At 46.0% G+C, this 19,581-nt stretch overlaps 1 protein-coding gene across 2 annotated transcripts; it reads right to left on the reverse strand.

Annotated features, from left to right (window-relative positions):
- Positions 1-6,059: 6,059 nt before the first annotated feature.
- CYTIP (cytohesin 1 interacting protein) lies at positions 6,060-18,922 on the reverse strand. 2 transcript variants are annotated; one of them, XM_062637835.1, is made up of 9 exons: positions 18,676-18,922; positions 17,482-17,562; positions 15,632-15,681; positions 15,256-15,310; positions 12,461-12,563; positions 12,244-12,337; positions 11,853-11,922; positions 8,949-9,015; positions 6,060-8,435 (listed from the first exon to the last, which is right to left on the reverse strand). In XM_062637835.1, exons 1-9 carry the CDS (start codon positions 18,739-18,741, stop codon positions 7,963-7,965), a joined length of 1,059 nt encoding a protein of 352 aa, XP_062493819.1. In that variant the 5' UTR covers positions 18,742-18,922; the 3' UTR covers positions 6,060-7,962. The 2 variants fall into 2 exon arrangements, with proteins under 2 accessions (XP_062493819.1, XP_062493821.1); XM_062637837.1 differs by lacking the exon at positions 17,482-17,562 and having other exon boundaries at positions 18,676-18,919.
- Between the last annotated feature and the right edge of the window lie 659 nt (positions 18,923-19,581).

A 19,581-nucleotide genomic window follows, 5' to 3' on the forward strand; every position in this document is an offset into this window, starting at 1 on the left:
CCCCTTTTGCAGAAGCATCTTCTGTCCCATATAAATGGGACAAGGGATGAGATTAACACTTACACAGTAATTATCAGTCAGACCTAAAGCTAGCAGGAGTGATATGGGGACATTTCACAAAGTGAAGTAGGAGGATTGCCTGAGCAGCACGGGGCATTTTCTGACCGCAGCTGAACTTGTCTCAACTGTGTGCCCAAAGCCAGGTTTACATAAGAGTGTAATCTCCTGCTGTGAATGACTTTTTGTGTTGGTACAAAACAGCATTTTTGACATCTTTGTGCGTTAGGCCTTTGAAATCTTCTTGTCAAGTTTTGACCTTGATTAGAAATGAACCCAAAACCTTTCCACTGGTTTTGTTCATCTGTGAGTTTGCATCCTGAAATCAACAAGTTTTCATCATTGTTATGAAAACGAGCTTGGTGTATTTGATTTATGAAATCAATCGTATGCTGGAAAAAATGTGTCCAGGAAAATGCATAATGAGGATTGAAAGTGAATTGACAACATGCAACAACAGTAGGAACCTTCAGGAGAGACTGGGTACCTGACACAGACTGGTGGCTGGAGAGAAGAATACCTTCTCTTCTTATCAAGCTTTTTCTATATCTCGGACATAATCCAAAGGGCCCTGCAGGTGATTTAGCATGACCAGCAGGTCGAAGGAGGTGATCCTGCCCCTCTACTCTGCTCTCATGACATCTCACTTGGAGTATTATGTGCAGTTCTGGTGTCCTCAACATAAAAAGGACATGGAACTGTTGGAACAAGTCCAGAGGAGGGCCACGAGGATGATCAGGGGACTGGAGCACCTCCCATATGAAGATAGGCTGAGCAAGTTGGGGCTGTTCAGCCTGGAGAAGAGAAGGCTGCATGGAGACCTCATAGCAACCTTCCAGTATCTGAAGGGGGCCTATAAGGGTGCTGGGGAGGGACTCTTCATTAGGGACTGTAGTGATAGGACAAAGGGTAATGGGTTCAAACTTAAACAGGGGAAGTTTAGATTAGGTATAAGGAGGAAGTTCTTAACTGTGAGGGTGGTGAGGCACTGGAATGGGTTGCCCAGGGAAGTTGTGAACGCTCCATCCCTGGCAGTGTTCAAGGCCAGGCTGGACAGAGCCTTGGGTGACATGGTTTAGTGTGAGGTGTCCCTGCCCATGGCAGGGGCATTGGAACTAGATGATCTTAACGTCCTTTCCAACCCTAACTATTCTATGATTCTATGATTTCTCATTTGACAGGTCCTGTCCCCAGGGTTTCCCTCAGTGTGGAAACCCCACTGAAAAAGGTTTCATGGTTGGGACTTGCCATGCTTGGGAGCATCCCTGCTGCACCATGATCTCAAGGGCTGAGTGGGCATGTGATCATCTTACAGGGTCAAAGGGCCATGTCTGCATTGGTGCAGCCAGCACAAATCCTGGCTTGAGCATGGGACAAACTCCCAGCCAAGCTTCTAATTTGAAATCACACAAAGCTGAAAACAGGGCACCAGGGTTGGCAAGCAAGTAGCCTGCTAACCTTGGAGCCACATCAACTCCCATGGGAACAGGGACAGATCCTGTCTTCATATCCCCAGGAACCTGCCTGCCTGACTTCTTGATTGCAGGAAGGTATTGAAACAATTTTAGGTATTTCCTGGTGCCATCTATTGGTTACACAATCAGTTCTCAACAACTCATGTTTTCCCAAATGAGCACCTCATGGTTGAAGCACAGTTTGCATGACTCTATTATAAATCATTTTTCATGTGACCTTTAGCGCAGGAAGTTTCCATTCCAGCTATGCTTTACTAAAATTTCAGAAACAGCACCTGGGATTTCAGAGGCACAACAGGGATTTGAGAGTTGGTGAGGTAAATCATTGCTGAGCCCCAGTAATTCCAATTCATGCCAAAAATAGGAGGAGGCCACCATGGCAGGGTGTTTGCAGAGATCTGCAGGCTCCTCTGTCATTAACTCTCTGCTGCCCAGTTTCTGCTCCAAGCTTCCAGGAGCATCTCATGCATGCACATGGCTACCTGGAGGGCACATGCACCACACATGGTCACTGGGGCAGCTCTAGAGCAGAAGCCACATAACCTGGGGTCACCATGGGAGATGCAGTGCCACCCAAAGCCAAGGCAAGATGACAGGAATGGTGGCACTGGAGACAAATGTTCCCACGGCTGAGCACAGCCAGGAAGGATTACATTTCACTTGAACCCTCCCCAGACAAAAACTCCTGTGAATCATGTCAACAAAATACAATCAAGCATTTCCATTTTGTCAGCAAGATAAATACCTTATGTTTCTGAAAAAAAATACCCAAAACCATACCTTGGCATTTCCCTTCTATAGCGAATTTCAGGATTTAACTTTTCATCCAGTAGAGGAATGAAAGGAAAGGCAGAAGCAGGGGTATTCCCCCTGCTAGAGCTGTGTCAGGCACTAGCCAGCCCTCACACATGCTCATGCTTTCCTGCTGCTCTCACTGGCCGTGCTTGGCTTCAGAGGGGAGTTGCAGAAGGAGCAGCATGTTTCCTCTGAAAAACAGGAATACATGCCAGAGTGATGCAACAAGGGTATGCTAGTTACAAACAATGGGCACATGCAGAGTAATTCAAGTTTTGACAGTGTTAAAAATAGGCAGCTGCTGCTTTCTTCCTGGCAAACACTGCACAAGCAGCCCAAAGGGATTTATGGTGAGGGGAGAGCAGCTCCTGCCTGTTGGAAGGCATTTGCTAATGCAGGTGGTTCTCCTCTGTCTGCCCCCAGGAGCTCAGGGTCACCTGTCACCCTCAGGTCATCTCAGTGACTGAGATCATGGATGCTGCTTGGAGGGCGCAGCATCCCCAGCAGTGTTTTTAAGCAGGCAGAGTTCCTGCTTAAAAACACAGCTGGACTCAGAAAAAGGAAAAAGTAGCTGTGCGTTCTTCCCACTGCAGGCAGCTATTTATACTCGAAATTGGGCAAAGCCACCTCCCAGGGCTATGAAAACATTTCATTTGCACAAACCTGAGGTGGTGTCATTTCTGCCTCTAAGCTTTTGAAAAAGTGGAAGCCTGTACTGAAAAGAGCCAAACTTTAAGAAGCAATCCAGGCTGTGGACCTTTCCCCAAGCAGAGCATTGTCTGAACACCCCAGCTCTCTGCTCTCCCCGACACTTCTGTCTGCACTGGAGAAGCTCTTGGCCCCAGCCCACAGGTGCCACCAGGGCATCTCTTGGCTGTGCAGACCAGTATGGCCAATGGCAGCAATGTGGCATTGCCATCCTCTGTCACAGGCCATCTGCTTTGCATCAGTTTTGCAAGGCCTGAGCACTGGGGCTTGTTGGATGGATTCTGCCTGGGCTTCACTGGCGTGTTCTCACTGTGACAGTGATTTCTGTGGCTGACCAGGTGCTTATGGTGAGTTTTATTTACTTTTGCTTATCTGTGTGTAGCACAACCATAGCTTTACGCAGACAGCAGTGACAAGCAGCAGCTCTGTGCTGAGAGCATAGCAATAAATTCTTGGGTTTATATATGTCTAAGCAGCAGGAAGGACAAACTCACTCACCTGCAATAACTACATGTTGTGATCTTCTTTTCAATGCTATGATAGCTGGGTTCAAACAGCTGGTATGCATGAAAACGTCTAAAACAGCTTCATGAGAAAGGAAATGTGAGGTGCAAAAGCAGAAATCAGCAGAGCAGAAGCGCATGTGGGAAAGCAGAAACGCACCCCTAAGAGGCATGTGGAAAAGTGGTCGCTGAAGGGATAGCCACCTGCTCTGAGCACAACTGAAAAGGAACAAAACCCAGGACATGCAGAAATACGGCTCAGAGAAACACAGCAACTCCTCACATATTTCAGCAGCTTCCAGGGCTGGACCTTTAATACTTGGGGGGGGGGGGGGTGCAGGATAGTACAGCCTTGAAGCCAGAATGATTTTCTGCTGGATCTGAAATGCTTCCAACAGAAGCCACAATGGGCTTCATGGTTTTGTGGAAAAAAAAACTTCCACAGTAGAAATTCAGGCCAAGAGAGCCCAGGGGAGAAAAAAGGAAAGAGGTATTGCAAAGGTCACAAAAAAACAGCAAGGCTGGCTAGATCTGGGCATTGGGCAAGACTGGGTTAAGCACGTAAGAACCCTTACAGGGTCAGGCTCAGTAGCACTCACCAAATTAATTGAAGTTTTAAGTTTACAAAGGAATTGCATTCTTCAGGGCAGCCACACTTCTTTCTGAAGTAAACTCACACCCTCTATCCACAGGGATAAGAAGAGAAAAGGTAATCCCTTAGCTGTTAGGAAATCAAGCAAACCCTTCAATGACCCCATCATGATCAGCGAGCGTACCTCCTCTGCTGGAGGTCCAGAGCACTTCTACACACATTGGTTGGAGCCCCAGCCCTTGAACCAGTGACACCACACAACGTTTCCTATACACTCACCCTCCTCTTGCCCTGACTCCTGTGAGGCAGAGCAGGGATCCTTTCAGACTGCTCCATGCTAGGACAAATGCCATTTTGAAAGAACTTTCTCCTTTGTTTTGCTGTCTGAGCTATTTGTCTTGCCTGTGAGCTCCTTCCTCCCCTCAGAAGGCTGAGGCACCATTGTTCTTGATGCCCACTGCAGCAACCCCACGGAGCCTGCCTGTCACCCACATCCTGTTTTTGATCGTGGCCATGAACGTCGTGTTGTCATCTTGTAGCGACCAAAGCATGCTCTTGCAACTGCTAGAAAATCATCATTTGTTTAGTCTTTCTTAAGGCCTGTCTTAATCTTGTTGGATGTCCAGCCTCATTCAGCCTTTCCACACTAAAAGCAAGCATGTATCTCCTGAGATAGGACAACTTTCAAACCAGAAGAAATCCTGCTTTGGATCACAAAGCTGCACTAATTTCCACTGGAGATGCAGTCTAAGAGAGTAGAGTTCATAAAGTGTTTTAAATACCTTTTTTCCTGCCTCTATAAATCAAGGCAAAGGGTGTAGGCTGTGACCAAGGCACCCTGTCAAGAGCCACCTCTGCCACTTCATCCCTATAAACTAGCTGCAATAAACAAAAGAAGACATTAATTCAGGAGCTGGGAGGGGGCGGAAGGCAAAGCAGGCCCCAGTCAGGCTGACACATTTCCATTGGTCTCTGCAGACCAGTCAGCCCATGCTCCCCACGGCAAAGAAAAAGCTCTGGTCTGGCTCTGGTAGTGCCCTGACTTTCACACAGGTGAAGAGTCCATAGCACCAGTGGAGAAAGCTTCAACCCTCTGATCAGACATGCTGGGCTAGGGATATTTTGTCTTTTGACACAAATATATACAACAGTCCTGGGTCCAAATACTGCTTGGCCAGGTATAGAGAGAGGAGTGCTCCTGCTGGAGAGGAGCGAGCCACCATCAGCTACCCACAGCCACATGCAGAAGTGTGCTGACTCTGCTTGGCTGGAAACATCCCCATGCAGGTGATAGAGGTGCAGTCTGGCACCTGAAGCCAAGCGACTCAACTGGACGTGGGACTGATTTCAAGGTTCCTTTCTAAGTGCTGAAGCCATTTGTTCTCTTTGGAGGCCTCTGACAGCCTTCACCAGATTTTCTGGTTATTCTACCCACAGTTGCTTTCAATCACACATATCTGCATTTAATTCCACAGTTTGTCCAAGTAGAAGTAATATTTCCTGTTTTTTCTCTCATTTCAGCTGGTGTTACTGGCAAAGAAATGTAAAACTCTATCTTGAGACAGCAAATCACAGGCAACAAACATGATGTCTAGCAATGAGCTCCAGACCAGCACCTGAAATGCTCCAGCCTGGGCTGACAGGTTGGCTCTGACTCCCCGCAGGTGTCAGACCAAAGCCCACCTCCAGCCCAGGGGCTGGGGGATGAATGATAGCAGAGGGCTCACAGGCTGAACTGCAGGTGTTTGGTTCAGCAGCACAGACTGAACATCATTCCCATATGTATAAACCTCATGAGCTCTTCTCCTGATTGCCCTTCAGCTTTCCCGGATACTTGCAGTATTACCAGCTATTTAATCTTTTTAAGAAAAATTACAGACGCCAATACGGATTCTGCTGGCTTAGCAACATTCATTAATTAGAGAACTATTGGGAACAGGTTGTTTTTATTTGGGGTTCATCTCAGAGGGAAACTATTGGATTTAGCCTGAGATTTATGAAAAGACCAGGAAATCCTGCCACAGCAGTACCCAAGTGGTAAACAACTGCATGGTCTGCTGGGTCAAAAGATGAATGACTCATACAAGGTATTTAAATTATATTTAAAATTCTTTAAATTGTATTTGAAAAACATAATCAGGTTGCTTGGGCTAAGCAAACAGCCTACTTCCCTGCTGCCTGAGGGGGAAATAAAATTTTTCTTTTTCTTCACATTTATGCCCTTATTTATTAAATCACTTCATATGAGCTATCAAGTTAATCTTACTGATGAAGTCTCTGCTCCTGAAGAAATGTGAACACCTAGTGACCTTCCTGACAATGCAGTGGAAGCACCAACCCCAGGGCCATCTCCTGCAGTCCCTGGACCTCAGAGGGACCACGTCCCAGGCACAGCCCTCTAAGGAGGTCCCCAGGGTACAACCTGCAACTGTCTCCAGGCACAGGGCAATCCTACTCATCCCTGCAGGACAATCATCTGCCTTTACTTCTCTCACCTTAAAGAAGTGAGATCAATCTGAGCTATATCGTTACATCATGATAAGTGGACAAGTATGTTCTCAAGTCCAGTAAAATTCCAGCCAGGCAACTAGAACACCATGCCCTCCAAGGGTGCAGTGAGACCCCAGCACTCTGGTGATTCTTGCCAATCTGACACCTTGCAGAAAGCTCCGTTTCCAGCAAGACTGGCACCACAGATCTGCGTTGAGAAGTAGGAAATGAAGAGACCCATCACCCTTTGCTAGATCCCCCCTGCCTATCATCTGCAGCCTCCCACAGCAGTCACTGCCACAGCCCCCTTGCCTCCCTCCCAGATCACACAGACATACTCACCTCACTGCTTTTCCCTGGGGAGTGCTCTCTCCACAGAGCTACCAGCCTGTTGGCACCTCTGCTCAATGCTGCTGGTGCTCCCCACTATGCTCATTTGACACCAGGGCCTATAAGGGGTGCATTAGTGACTGGTTCCCCCTGCTCCGAACATGTGGAGTTGCTCAAAGCAGCAAGCACATGGACACCACCAGCTCCTCGTGCACAGAGCCTGTCCTGTGTGCATGCTCAGCAGCCTCCTTTCTACTTCAGATCCCTGGAGCAAGACAGGTTTGGCAAGACATGCCAAACCAGCTACTGGCAGAGATTGCAGCTGGTCAAATCACAACCAATAAACCAGTTTATTGCAGGTTTATACAATGGCTGCTAAGAGTGAGAAACTGACAGCAGCCAGCATTTACTTTGTAAATCTGTCAGTGCTGTTGGCTCAGCTGAACAGCAGAACCGATCCCTGCTTTGGAGACTGGGAACTGAGTTGTGGAGTTCACCCTTTCATTTTCTTTTTACCATGGGTAAATCTCTGCCCTTCATTTCAAAATGTTGCTGCCCAGGGTCTGTCTCTGTCATGTGCTCTGGCCTCCATCCTCTTTCTAAGGGCAGCCTGTCACTGGTTTTAGTAGAAGCACTTGCTTTATTGAAGACCTTTGGAAGACTATGACTTTGGTAACAGGAAATAAATAGCTATCAACCAATTTTGCATTCAATTAAAAACTGTTATTAACACTAAAGTATGCTGAGGAAGTTCTGCAAAGGTTCTTCATGTTTTAGAGTTAGTCATTTTTCAAGTTAATGAAGAGGTCCACAGTTTGATCTGATTAAAAATTAAAATACTTGAAAATCCCAGAGCTTTTTAAATATCATTAGTACTGTTGTCTGGAGGACTGCCATGCAGCACCACCACGCATCACCCACTGCATGCCTCCACTGAGCTGCTGCCCGTGTTCCCAGGCCATGTAGCAGTCCCACGTGCAGAGCCCTGGACATCAAGGATGGACATGCAATGTCAGACTCGACTTTCTTCCTCTTCCACTGCCCGGTGAAGGCCTGGAATGAACTTCAAAATATTCTTTCGGACACTGGGTCTCCTGCTTTTCCTCGGGAGGGTCCCAAAAGTACTGGTGCAGCTGCTGCCCTCCCAGAGTGGAGACATGGACCCGCTGCTGGCCAGGCTGATACTGCGGATCCTCCTCAGTGACGACCTCCCAGGAGCACCATCTCCGTCCCTGGGGAAGAAGCAGTCATCATCCACGCTCGACTGGCGGCTCGGGCTCTCTGCAGCTGAATCCTCAAAGGCGCAGCTTTGGTAGAAGCTGTCCTCGCTGTCCACAGTCATCGAGCTCAGCCGGCTGCGGGAGCTGCTCTCACTGGAGAAGCGAGGCTTCACCGGAAAGAGGTGTCCTACCGAGCTGCCGCCACTGAGCAAGCTGGCCTCTTCCAGCTCCAGCGCACCCAGCAGTGCATTGTCATTCACCTCCCCTGAAAGCAGAAGCCAAAGAGGAGCATTATTTACTGGTGTCTGCTCAGTGCTGGAGAGCAGGATGCCTGTGCCTTAGTGGTGCAGGGAAATGTCATGCCCAGCATCGCAGTGCAGGGAGCAGCCCCTTTGCCTCGAGGGAAGCTGTTTCCCAGCTGTGGGTTGCTCTCTGCCCCTGCCATCCCCCACATGCAGAATCAAAGCCACTCTCTAGACAGCCCATAAAAAACACAAGCAAAAAAACCTTTCCCCTGATAAGTCCAAATAAGAATGGATAAAATATTTACATCCTAGAACTCTTGTGAAAGAGCCTTTGGTCTGCATTAGTCAAGCAACATCCAAATTTATCACTCCCAGAAAAAAGCTTTCCCAGGGGCAGCCCCATGTCTTCATTTGCAGGGGAAAAAGAAAGCAAATGAAAATCAGATTAAAGAATTGCTTTTTACAGATGAGACACTGTTTCCACAGAAGAACTCAGCAGCACTGCGGTTTTCTTCCCGGAAACAAGGACGTACCGTGCAGCAAGCGCTGTTCCTGTAAGAGCAGAGAGCGCAACTCCACCCATTTCTGCTGCAGACTTTGCTGTGGAGAGGAAGAGGGCTCTGTCATTCATGCACGTTTGCACAAGCATAAAGCACTTGTAAAGAAAAGGATTTAGAAAGTACAGGTGCTACAGGCAGCACTTGTATGTCCATTTTTTTACAGAGACAATTTTCCTGGAGTTCAGCAAATTTCCCCACAGTCCACTCATATTCTGGGTGCTGTGAGGTGCTGTAGACATCTGATTTGAAAAGAAACAGCCTGAAATCTGTAGAGCATACTCCTTGCCTTCAGCCGGCACAGGACAGGCTCTGCAGCCCACCCTCCTCTAGCCCTCCGCAGCTCTGGAACCCACCAGCCGTGAATGGGCACCTTGCTCCTCGTTCCTGGATCCTGCAGCTCAGCATGGGGATGGCACAACTAACCATCCCAACCTCGTGTTAGGGTAACACCACCCTGTGTATATCCAACCTAATGCCATCCAACACAGCAACATTTTTCTTTCCCTCTGTTGCAGATCAACTTTTGATGTAAATACAAATTATTGAATAGTTAAAGAAATTACAACAAATCAACTGATGAGCCTCTGCCTGGAGGCAGTCGCAGAGGTACTTCCCCAATAATCTGCCTGAACCTGCTGCACCTTAGACATTCAGCCAGACAGGCTGCCAAATCACACACTTGTACACCCAAACTAACCAGACCTGCATGGGCAATCCTGTCAGCACAGTCACTTTTTTTCCATCACTTTGGAAAAGTCAAACACAATGAAAACCCCAGCGCAGCCGCAGGGTGGTGATGTACCGGGATGCCCTGTGGGCAAGCCTGCAAAACAGGAGCAGTGACCGCTTTTGAGGAGAACTAGTCCAAGGTCTGCTCTTACAATCCCTACACAATGTTGAATACAGTAGGTTTTAGAAGTTTATCATTCAAAGAGACCTAGGAAATTGCATGTAAGAGATGCTTGTGCAACTGCACGTCCAAGCCTGTGGTGATGCCTTGTACTCACAGGCACATTGCCATCTCAGTGCGGTTACAGGGGTTGGCAACAACCTGGCACACCCTTCAGTAAGGCACTAGAGACAGTTATAAACAGAATTAGATTCTTTCCACTGCAGCACACCGTTCTAAGAGCGCAGGGTCAGGCTCACACCCTATTTTACTCCGTAGCAACACTTGTTGCAGAGGTTTGGCATTTCTGGGAAACAGATGTTTTGTAAAAGTTCTCTCTTGAAATTGAACCATTCACAGCACATTTTGAAATTTTGGCTTTATGACTTCCCTGTAAAGGTATGGGGAGGAATGGCCCATTTCTGGTGACTTTACTGGTTACTTCATTCAGATTTACAAGGGACCAGACTTAACGACTTGCCGTGGAGTACTGACCATGGCCAGGTTGGAAGCATCCTGCTGCTGTGCTCTCATTAGCACAGTGATGAGTGCTCTGGCTCTGGGTCCTTTCTTGCCATGTCTGGACTAGCCATCCAGGTGGTCAGTCCCAGCATCTCCAAACACCTCCCAGCTCCAGGGATGTGGTCACACAGAGTTCCACGCAAGGCCAGCATCGCGCCTGCACTAACACCAGCCTCCCAACACCTCCCACCTCACCAGACACACTGGACATGCAGGGGTTTGTCCCAGCCCCATAGGGAGCACCAGCGCTGCCTCTAAGCTAAGCTCTCCCAGCTGTTCACACCAGCCAAGAGCCCAGAGCCCCCCACCACCCACTGGTCAGTTTTACCTCCTTCAGAGAGAAAATAACAGCTGTCTGCCAGGGAGCAATGCCTAAAAGCATTGTAGCCATTTCCAAAAGCATCCTCCATAGTGCCCATCAGTTTAACAAACCTTGGAGGGGAAACTGAGCTCATTGAGGTCTCACCCTGATCTCCTCACCCCTGCCCATCATCTGGGCTGAAGTGATGATGACCAAGATACTGTCTGGACAGCCAGACACTGCCCTCGGCATCCATCAGCCACAGACCAGTGAAGGTTGGGAAGAATCCATCCTTTCCTCACCCCCCAACCCCCACAACTAACGTTTGCTCATCTGCAGCATCAGTGTCATGCAGCAAATTACAACACCCGGTGCTGTACTGTTATAAATGCAGTGCAAACCAATTAAATAAACATTGTTTTAAATATGATAAATGCTAAATGTGAAATTGCCCCCATGGCAGGACTTACATTTTATAGACAATGGCACACATGACAAACTGTCCCTGCTGCTCAGCTCTGGCAAGCCTAACCCATTTGGCATGAGGCTTATTCTAGCCAGATTAATTTTTAATGAACTTTTTAAAGTACCATACTCCTGTGGGCAGAGTTTGGCATGCTGGAAAAATCCCCCACTCAGGTCAACCAAGTCCCAACTTTGGAAAGCCCTTGGCCCCTGCACTGCTGTGGCTGCAGTGGGGTGAGCAGAGAGGCATGCTGGGTCACTGGAACCCCAAAACCTATTGTTAGCCTGGCTGCCTCAGACCCAGCTGGGAGAATAGAAGCTCTACAAGTCAGAGGTGCCATCAGCATGCTGCCCCTGAAGAGCCTGGACTCTGCTTGGGAAAGCCTGCCTTCCCTTTCTGCTAAGTACAGAGGATATTAAAATACGCTGTTCTGTTCTTACAGAGGAGGTTTGCCTACCAGCTGGGCACAGAGAGAAATGGAAATATTTAGAGAGCTACAGAAATCATTTTGAGGGAAATTATTACCAAAAAAAATATACAGAAAATACTATAGGGACTGTGGCTTGGGGTGCTGGTGACAGTGGACACATGGGTTTCTGTCCCTGCCAGGACATCTAGCCCCATGGACCTACCTCCATTAGCAGTGAAACACAACAGGCCTCTGCATTCAACAACAGATTAACTAATTAATTACATCACCTTCAGTAGCTGCAGCTTGGTCTCGAGCTCCATCTTCCGCACAAACATGGCCCCATTGACAGTCTCTAACCTGTGAAGAACAGGCAATGTTGGCACTGAAGTGGAGAGGAGCATTGAGCACTTCCAGGCCATGTGCCACAGTGCACTGCAGAGCATGGGGCCACGGAGTGCTCAGGAAGCAGCTGCATGTGGGGACAGGGAGCACCCCACATGCTGAACCCTCTCCTCTGTGGCTGTCTTCAGCCTTCACACGCAACAAGAGTGTGGCTCTGCACAAACAGACTCACAGCCTCTGAGACAGCACAGGACTGCAGGGGGGCACCAGAAGCTTTCTTGCCTTCCAGTTGAAGAGTCTTTTAAGCTAAAAAGCATTTGAAGGAGAGATGCTTACTTTAAATAGTTCCCTGAAGACTTTATTAAGTCCACTATTTGCTTGTGACTATAGCCATCAGTGTTCACACCATTGATACTGGCAAGGATATCACCTGTTAGAGATACACAGAAGCAAAAATTAGCACATGCATGCCTTCCACATGCTCTACAACAAAAGTAAGTGGGAGGGAAGCAAGGTAAGGCCACCACAGAAGGAAAACAACATGAATAGTTACCAGTTTGAAGGCCAGAAAGATAGGCAGGACTTTCTTCCTGAATTTTGCAGACACAAGTGCATACCTCCGGGGAGTAATCATTTTGGTTTGGAAATCTTATAGTCTGTTAATACCAAAATGACAGAGTTACCAATATAAAAAACATGAAAACAATTTAAAAATCAATATTCTTTTTTACACATTTTTGAAATGAGAAGCCTGTGTTGAGCAGGGTGTATTATCATGCAAGTGCAGAGAGCAGAATGTTATAACCTAACAATTAGAAATTGCATTCTTATAATAGAGAACAGCAGACACCTGAAAGATACCTGTAAGGTGACTTTGCAAAAAAAACCAACAAACTTTTAAAGCAAGTTGGTTATTCAATATCAAAACTCAGTAACTTCAGTCAAGAATATCTGTTAGCATGGATGCAGATTGCTTTCTGGAAGGATATTTCATGTTCTCAGCCTCAGCATGGCAGGATGTGACTTCGGTTTTCAAGTGATCGACTCCTACTCATTGTGACTGCTGCATGAAGCCAGCTGGTGCTTCCAGATAGATCTATTCACAATAGGGGAACTGAAAAGCAGGAGAAGTTGAACCTACTTTTGCTCTTTTGGCCTCTTAAACTCATTATCCACATCACCACACCCTCTCAAAAGTGCTTTTTGTTATTGACTTATACATTTAAATATACATAAGTAATCCTAACTATAAATCCATCATGTGATTATCAGTGCTGACGTATTTAAAAAAATGCAAAACTAGGTGACGCAACCTGACCAGATCTTTCAATGACAGGAAATGTCGTCTTGGTTACATGCAAATATCAGTATTTAGCTGTATCTTCTTATCAAAATTGAAGAGTGAAGCTGAACTTCCTGAAAACCTGACAGCCACATCTAACTCCAATATAAGAAGTGATGTTAGATTCCCAAATTTCTCTATCAGTGTGGAACAAATAGGGATGAAGGCTGTCTGAGTTCAGAGCTTACCTGCCCAAATCACACCATCACAGTGATATCAGCCCTTGGACCAATAATAAAACTTTTGGATAAATTAAGAACACCAAGTCAAACATGAGTGTCTTGGAGGACGTGCAGCTGCAGGTCACGTTCACCTACCAGCCTGAAAGATTGGGCCAGCTTGAGCGATATGAGGGGACGAGCAGGGTGAGATTCATCACACCTAACTGGAGCTTCTAGACAGAGGCGTCAGGATGTCCCCACAAGAGCTGGAGAGGTGGGCATCTCTGGGGTGTTACTGATGGCGCCAAAAGAAGCACTCCAGGAGACTGGACTTCCCTTCCACATACCTTCTCGTCTTGGACTGCAGAAGCTGTCTGGGCTGTGGTTTTGGAGGGCACACCTAGCTTTTAAATGGTTACAGTGGAGGGGAGAGACCAGCTACCAGAGTGTCTGCTCTGCAAGCACTTTGGGTGTTTTGGGAGCTGCACCCAGGCTCTGATCCACAAGTGGGAAGTAGAAGAAGTGATAACATGCAAGAAATTCTGGCATTTGGCCATCACTGCAGTTCTCATGAGCTCCCTGCAGATGGTAGACCTAAAGTTTCACATCATCTTATTGTGGTTTGCCTAATTTTAACTTGTAGTAATGAAATTACAGCCTCTAAATAATGGGTAATCCTTAGTATCAGACAAATGCTGCCTTTCCATAGCCTGGACTTTCTAGAGAACTGCTCAGGCTGAATGTTCAGGAAGAAAATGTGCCAAGAACAATTATTTTTAATCAGAATGTCACATATAATGAAAATCTGCCCTGACAATTTATACAAAAGCCCACTAATTGACTCAATTATCCTCCCTTCTGAAAGCTCTCCACTGTTCACGAGCTGAACACTTACCCACTCATTAGTCACAGAAACAAATCTGAAAAAGTTCAGCTTTTCCTAATACACTAATTTCACTGAAAATATTGTTTTCTCTTTGCGCACAGATACAGGCAAGCACTCTGAAGATGCCCTGCTGCCACGGTGATTGAAACATGGGGATGACATGGGAGGTTCTCTCAAAACATGCTCCCACCTGCAGGTCCTGCTGGTAGGCAGAGCTCTGTGGCATTGACACAACCCGCTGCTCCCAAAACTTCATCATTTTATTCCTGGGGTTATCTTTTATTCATAACCAGGATTTTATCAGGTTTACTGTTCTGAGAGTTACCTTTCTCAAAAATCTACAGAACAAAAATCTCCCATTAGCAGTGCTCCTGATAAGATTATGGTTTTCCTATGTAATGATTTATTGACTTCTACATCTAACAGAATTCCTTCCTATATGGTTTAGCACTCAAAAACTCATGCTTAGCAGTTATTTATTAAAAAACATATCAATAGTATACATCTACTTTGAAAATATGTATGTCTATATACCTTAAAGGAGGTAGTAAAAAGCTACTAGAAGGTATTTTTCTGAGAGAGAGGTTTTTGGATGTCTCTTTATGTTAAAATAGTCTCATATACAATTCTTCTAAAAATACTCATTTATGGAAGTACGAATTCATTGCCATTGTCTCATATTTGGATTTGGATGAGATTTCTCCTGCATTCAACACTCTGACTTGTGAGCAGGCCAGAAATTTTCATCTGTGACCTTTGCTGTGAAAAAAAAAAACAAACCAAACTTGGAAATGCATCCTAGTTCTGTATTATTGCTGTAAGCTCTTCAGAGTTCGTGAGGAACTGGCAGATACCTTTCTCTGCTTTATGCTGTCTTAACCTAATTTTGAGGATGTGACACTTGAGAGCTTGCAGCATATTTTATTTTTAAATGGATCAGCTTATCATTTAAGCCTTACCTGGATTTCAAACCCAAATGCCTCTTTATCTTCTTTCAATATAGCAACAAGGTGTCTGTAAGAAGAATGCACAGAACTCCAAATGAATGCCAGGTTGCCACTTCATGCACTCTGTATTTCCAACCAAAACATCGTTGCCCACCCTTGTGCTAGCAGGGTATCATGACGCCTTTCTTCAGATGTTGCAGTGGTTGTGCTTGCTCTTTCCTTACTCAAACTAAATGTTAACAGTTTGACTTGCCCATCCCAGGTGTTGGGTACCACTCTTTGCCCTGTACCCTTATCCAACTAGGGCAGCTAAATGGGAAGATTCCCAAAACACACATTTCATGTGGAATAAGTAAATAACAGTGATTATAGAGGAATATTGTCATACCTTTGTGGCCTGGAGGAGTCATCCAAGGAGCTGGATCTGGCTAAGGCAAGCTGTAATCAGAAATGGGAACAAAAAATGGTCAGTAGGCTCATGGTTCTTTGAGGCACATGGCTAAAATCAGTCGTTTAGAAGAAAACTAAAACTATCTGCTGGCTTCCCACCCCCAGTTTGTACCAACGCAGCCTCCACCTCAGTGAAATGAGAACTTAAACTTTGAGATAGGGAGTAAAAGCAGCACGGTCCAGGATTCAAGACAGCTTCTCATCATGTTCAAAGCCACCTGTTAGATGCTGATGGCAAGCTCAGCCGGGCACAGCAGAGATCCAACAGCCAACAGCAATGACCTCCGGGTGCACAAACCTTGGAAAAAGGTGCTCCCTCCTGCCCAAGAAGACTTTCTTCACCCTAGCATTCCTTTCCAAGTGAGTTAGAGAACAATTTCAAGCCATAACTGGTCTGATATAAATGCCCATGGAGGATGTTTAACTAACATTGCTGTAAGATGAAGTATCAACTGCAACACATTCTGATGTGAAGGATTGCATTAACTGGCATGAGGAAGATGAAGGAATTCATGTTTGTTTTTATTATGTTGGAAATTAAGCCCTGAAAAACAGGCTATAGCTCAGCTTTTCTTATTTTCCTGAACTTTTTAAATATAAAATTTAGTATTTCCAAAAATAAAGCCAAAACAAAACCAACATGGGTACTCTTAGTAAATCAGACTATTGTTTCAGTTGTTCACCTCCAGAAAACATCTGGGCATCCTCACTGGCAGATGGTAATGCAGTACCTGTTCCAACTTTATTAGAAAACCTCCCACTAGCTACCCAATCTTCCCTGCAATAAGTTAAAATTGACAGCTGCCCTACCACCAGCCAATATAAAACAAAGAAACACAAGGCTTTTCTTGTGCGGTGGTGATAATTTCAGGTTGAATCTGACACCAAAAATGCTTGGAGCAGAAAACTCTTCCCCAGAGTGCTGGAGATGCAATTTCTGAGGATTCCAGAATTGGGGAAGCCAAGAGGTTCAACCACTCAAGAAAACCCCTGCATCCAACTGGGCATCAGAGATGGACATTCTACTGGTTCTAGCAATGTCAACAATGCTCTTGTCTTATTTTGCGCACTTAAAAAACAAACAAACAAAACAATCAGGAAGAAAAATAAAGAAAAAAAAAAAACCAACCCAAAACACACTATATAGCAACCCTGTGTTTTCAAATAACAGAAGGAATATTCCTTCTTCACAATTCGCTTTGTACTGCAGTGCACCACACAGAGTAAGGGGTCAGCCAGCTCCGCAGCATGGCTTGTGGCCACCCTGTGCCATGGGCTGCTCCCTCCTCAGGGTTGCACAGGCACTCTTGCTCTTGGGGAAGGCTGATGGGCACACAGCACCAGAGCATCTTTCCAACAATGGGAGCCCTGCAAAAAGCTGAAATGGGTGAGGCTCCAAGATTCTGGAAAGCAGGGATTGCCATCATTCCCATTACTGCTATAACTATTATCTCTAAAGTGCCCAAATCATATCTCTATTATACTAAGACCTCACCTTTCTTTTATACCTTCCCACTAAAAATCTGTGGGCATTTATAAACTTATCACTAGTCAGAAAAGGTAGAAAGCACACATAAATTAAGGTATCTGCAGGCAATTTTCTCTGCAGTTTCTTGTGTCAGTTGCACAGCATTTCTGAGTCAACTGATGCATGGGCATGGCAACAAGTACCTAGGATCCCTGTTTCAAGCAAGGTAGACCTGTGCTTGAAGAGTTCTCTGGAGAAAGTGAGGATCAGTGTTAAACATTGATTTTTCCCATAAAAATGAAACACAAATAAGGAATTACATTATCCCTGAAATGACTGTAGTCTATACAGCCGCACATCTTGGGCTTCAGCAGTATAAAATGATGCCACAGCATGATCACCTATAGAAACATACGTTTACTTGTTGAAAGAAAAGGAGAGGAGGGAGAGACCACGTGTAATATAAACTGCACACCAGGTGAAACAGCTAATGGCAGGCCAGTGAGCATTAGGTACATATGGTCTGTTCAGACCAGTTGTCGGGCCTGATGCCCGTGTTGTAAGTCATCTTTAACAAACACAGCAGTGTCACAGCCATTACTGCCAGCTTCCCCTTGCACCAGCAGCAATTGCTGCACAAAGGGCTGCTCCTTCTCAGCTGTGGGAGCTGGATGCTACCCAGCAGTGGCGTTCCCAAGATTAATCTGGCTCTGGCTTTCCTTTATCTCCTCACACTTGTACAAAGAAAAGGATTGTGTTTCCTTTACTGAACAAAGCCTTAAGTGAGCAGATATTATGTACCAGTTTTCTAATAGTACTTCCAGATTGCCATGTGTCTCAAACATTTCCTATTTAGGTTCTTTCATGCTAGACAAATAGACCAAAGATGGAATTGCTCACCTGGCAATTTAGAGCAACAGCAAGAGAGAGTGTTGTGGAACTCCATTTGCAAACAGCAGAAATATACTGCTCTGGGGGAAAAGCCCAGATGCCAGAGACAGCCCATCAAGTCCAACAGTTGTAGCAAAATACTCCAAAACCCAGATGGAAATAACTCAGGTGCTTTCTGTCAGCACTGCAGCACAAAGAGCAGTCTAGCCAGGCTGCTATACTGAAGTAAATGCAGTTTAAAGGAAATCCTGGACAGCAAGAGCCTATTTTGACTCACAGTACTGTTGTAAACAGAGAAGAAATACAGCCAGGGCAGATCTCAGCTGCAAAAGCATTACATGCACCCAAGCCCCTGCGAGCAGAACACTTCTTTGCTTGCTCCTCTCAAAAGCTTCCCACACAGCTGATGCTGAAAAGATTTTACTGCAATCCCCAAACCAGCTAGGCTAAAGGCATCTGATGGTGATCCTTCTAGCACCCTGACACCAGGAGCCACAGTGAACCTGAGCAGTCACTTGAGGAAACCGGGACGTTTCTGCTGGTACCTGCAGGCACAGGCAGAAAGCGGCTTTCCAGGCTGGAAGGAGCCACCAGCCTCCAAGTACATAGAAACAACCCCATACCTGCTTGCGCCCGCGGGGCAGAGTCCCCACTATGTTGGCCAGGAGCTGGATCCTCCTGTTGTCCATTGGCAGAGCCTGCTCCCCCCCAGCAGGGTCAGCACTGAAGCCTATGAAGTTGGCGTTATGGTTTTGCTGATTGAGACACCTCAAAGCTATATTAGTGGAAGATCATTTAAACCAGCATTGCTAAATGCTGCAGCGTGGCTGAGGAAACTAAAATACACTCACCCCTCCGTGATCAAAAAGTATAAGACCGGAAAGCCAGCCATGTGACTTGTGGTTTAGGTGCATGTTACATAAATCTCTTCTAGCAGATCACCAGGGCACTTGGTATGTGTTGTGCTCATAGAAGAGTTAAGAATTAAGCTTGGCAGTTAAAGAAATCTGCTTAATTTTTCCATTCTTGCGCACAATTCTCACCAAACAGCTTCTTCTCTCTGCAATGATTCATCCTTAAAGCACTACTTGCTTCAGACACTTGCCTGCATTCCAGTTGTTCATTCTCCCACTTGCTCGACGTAGCCTGCATTGCTCAAATTACCTTTGTGAAAGATGGGAAAATAATGCTTTCTTTGGATAATGGTGTTAGTGCATGACTTTCCAGCCACAGAGAGGAAAGCAAGAACCGAAAGTCACAGACTGAGAGCAGAAGCTGAAGACTGCAGAGCAAAGGCAGAGCAATGTCTGCAGCTTGTGTTTTGGTAGGGAGCAATGGCTTACTCAACAAAGCAGTTTTGGGAGCAAACACCAAAGTAAGTGCAGGGTCTGAAGAAATGAACATGAGGAGCTACCACAGAAGAGCCATGGACAGGCACAGTGCCAGGGAGAGCCTTGCCTAAATGTCATCCTTGCATCTTCCTTGGCTGGCCAGGGCTAGGGGAGGATGATGGGAGCTACAGGAAGGCA

Source organism: Pezoporus occidentalis, unplaced genomic scaffold (assembly GCF_034315485.1).
Source record: "Pezoporus occidentalis ecotype Australia unplaced genomic scaffold, CSIRO_AGI_Poc_V1 ctg54, whole genome shotgun sequence".
Classification (NCBI taxonomy): Eukaryota; Metazoa; Chordata; class Aves; order Psittaciformes; family Psittacidae; genus Pezoporus; species Pezoporus occidentalis.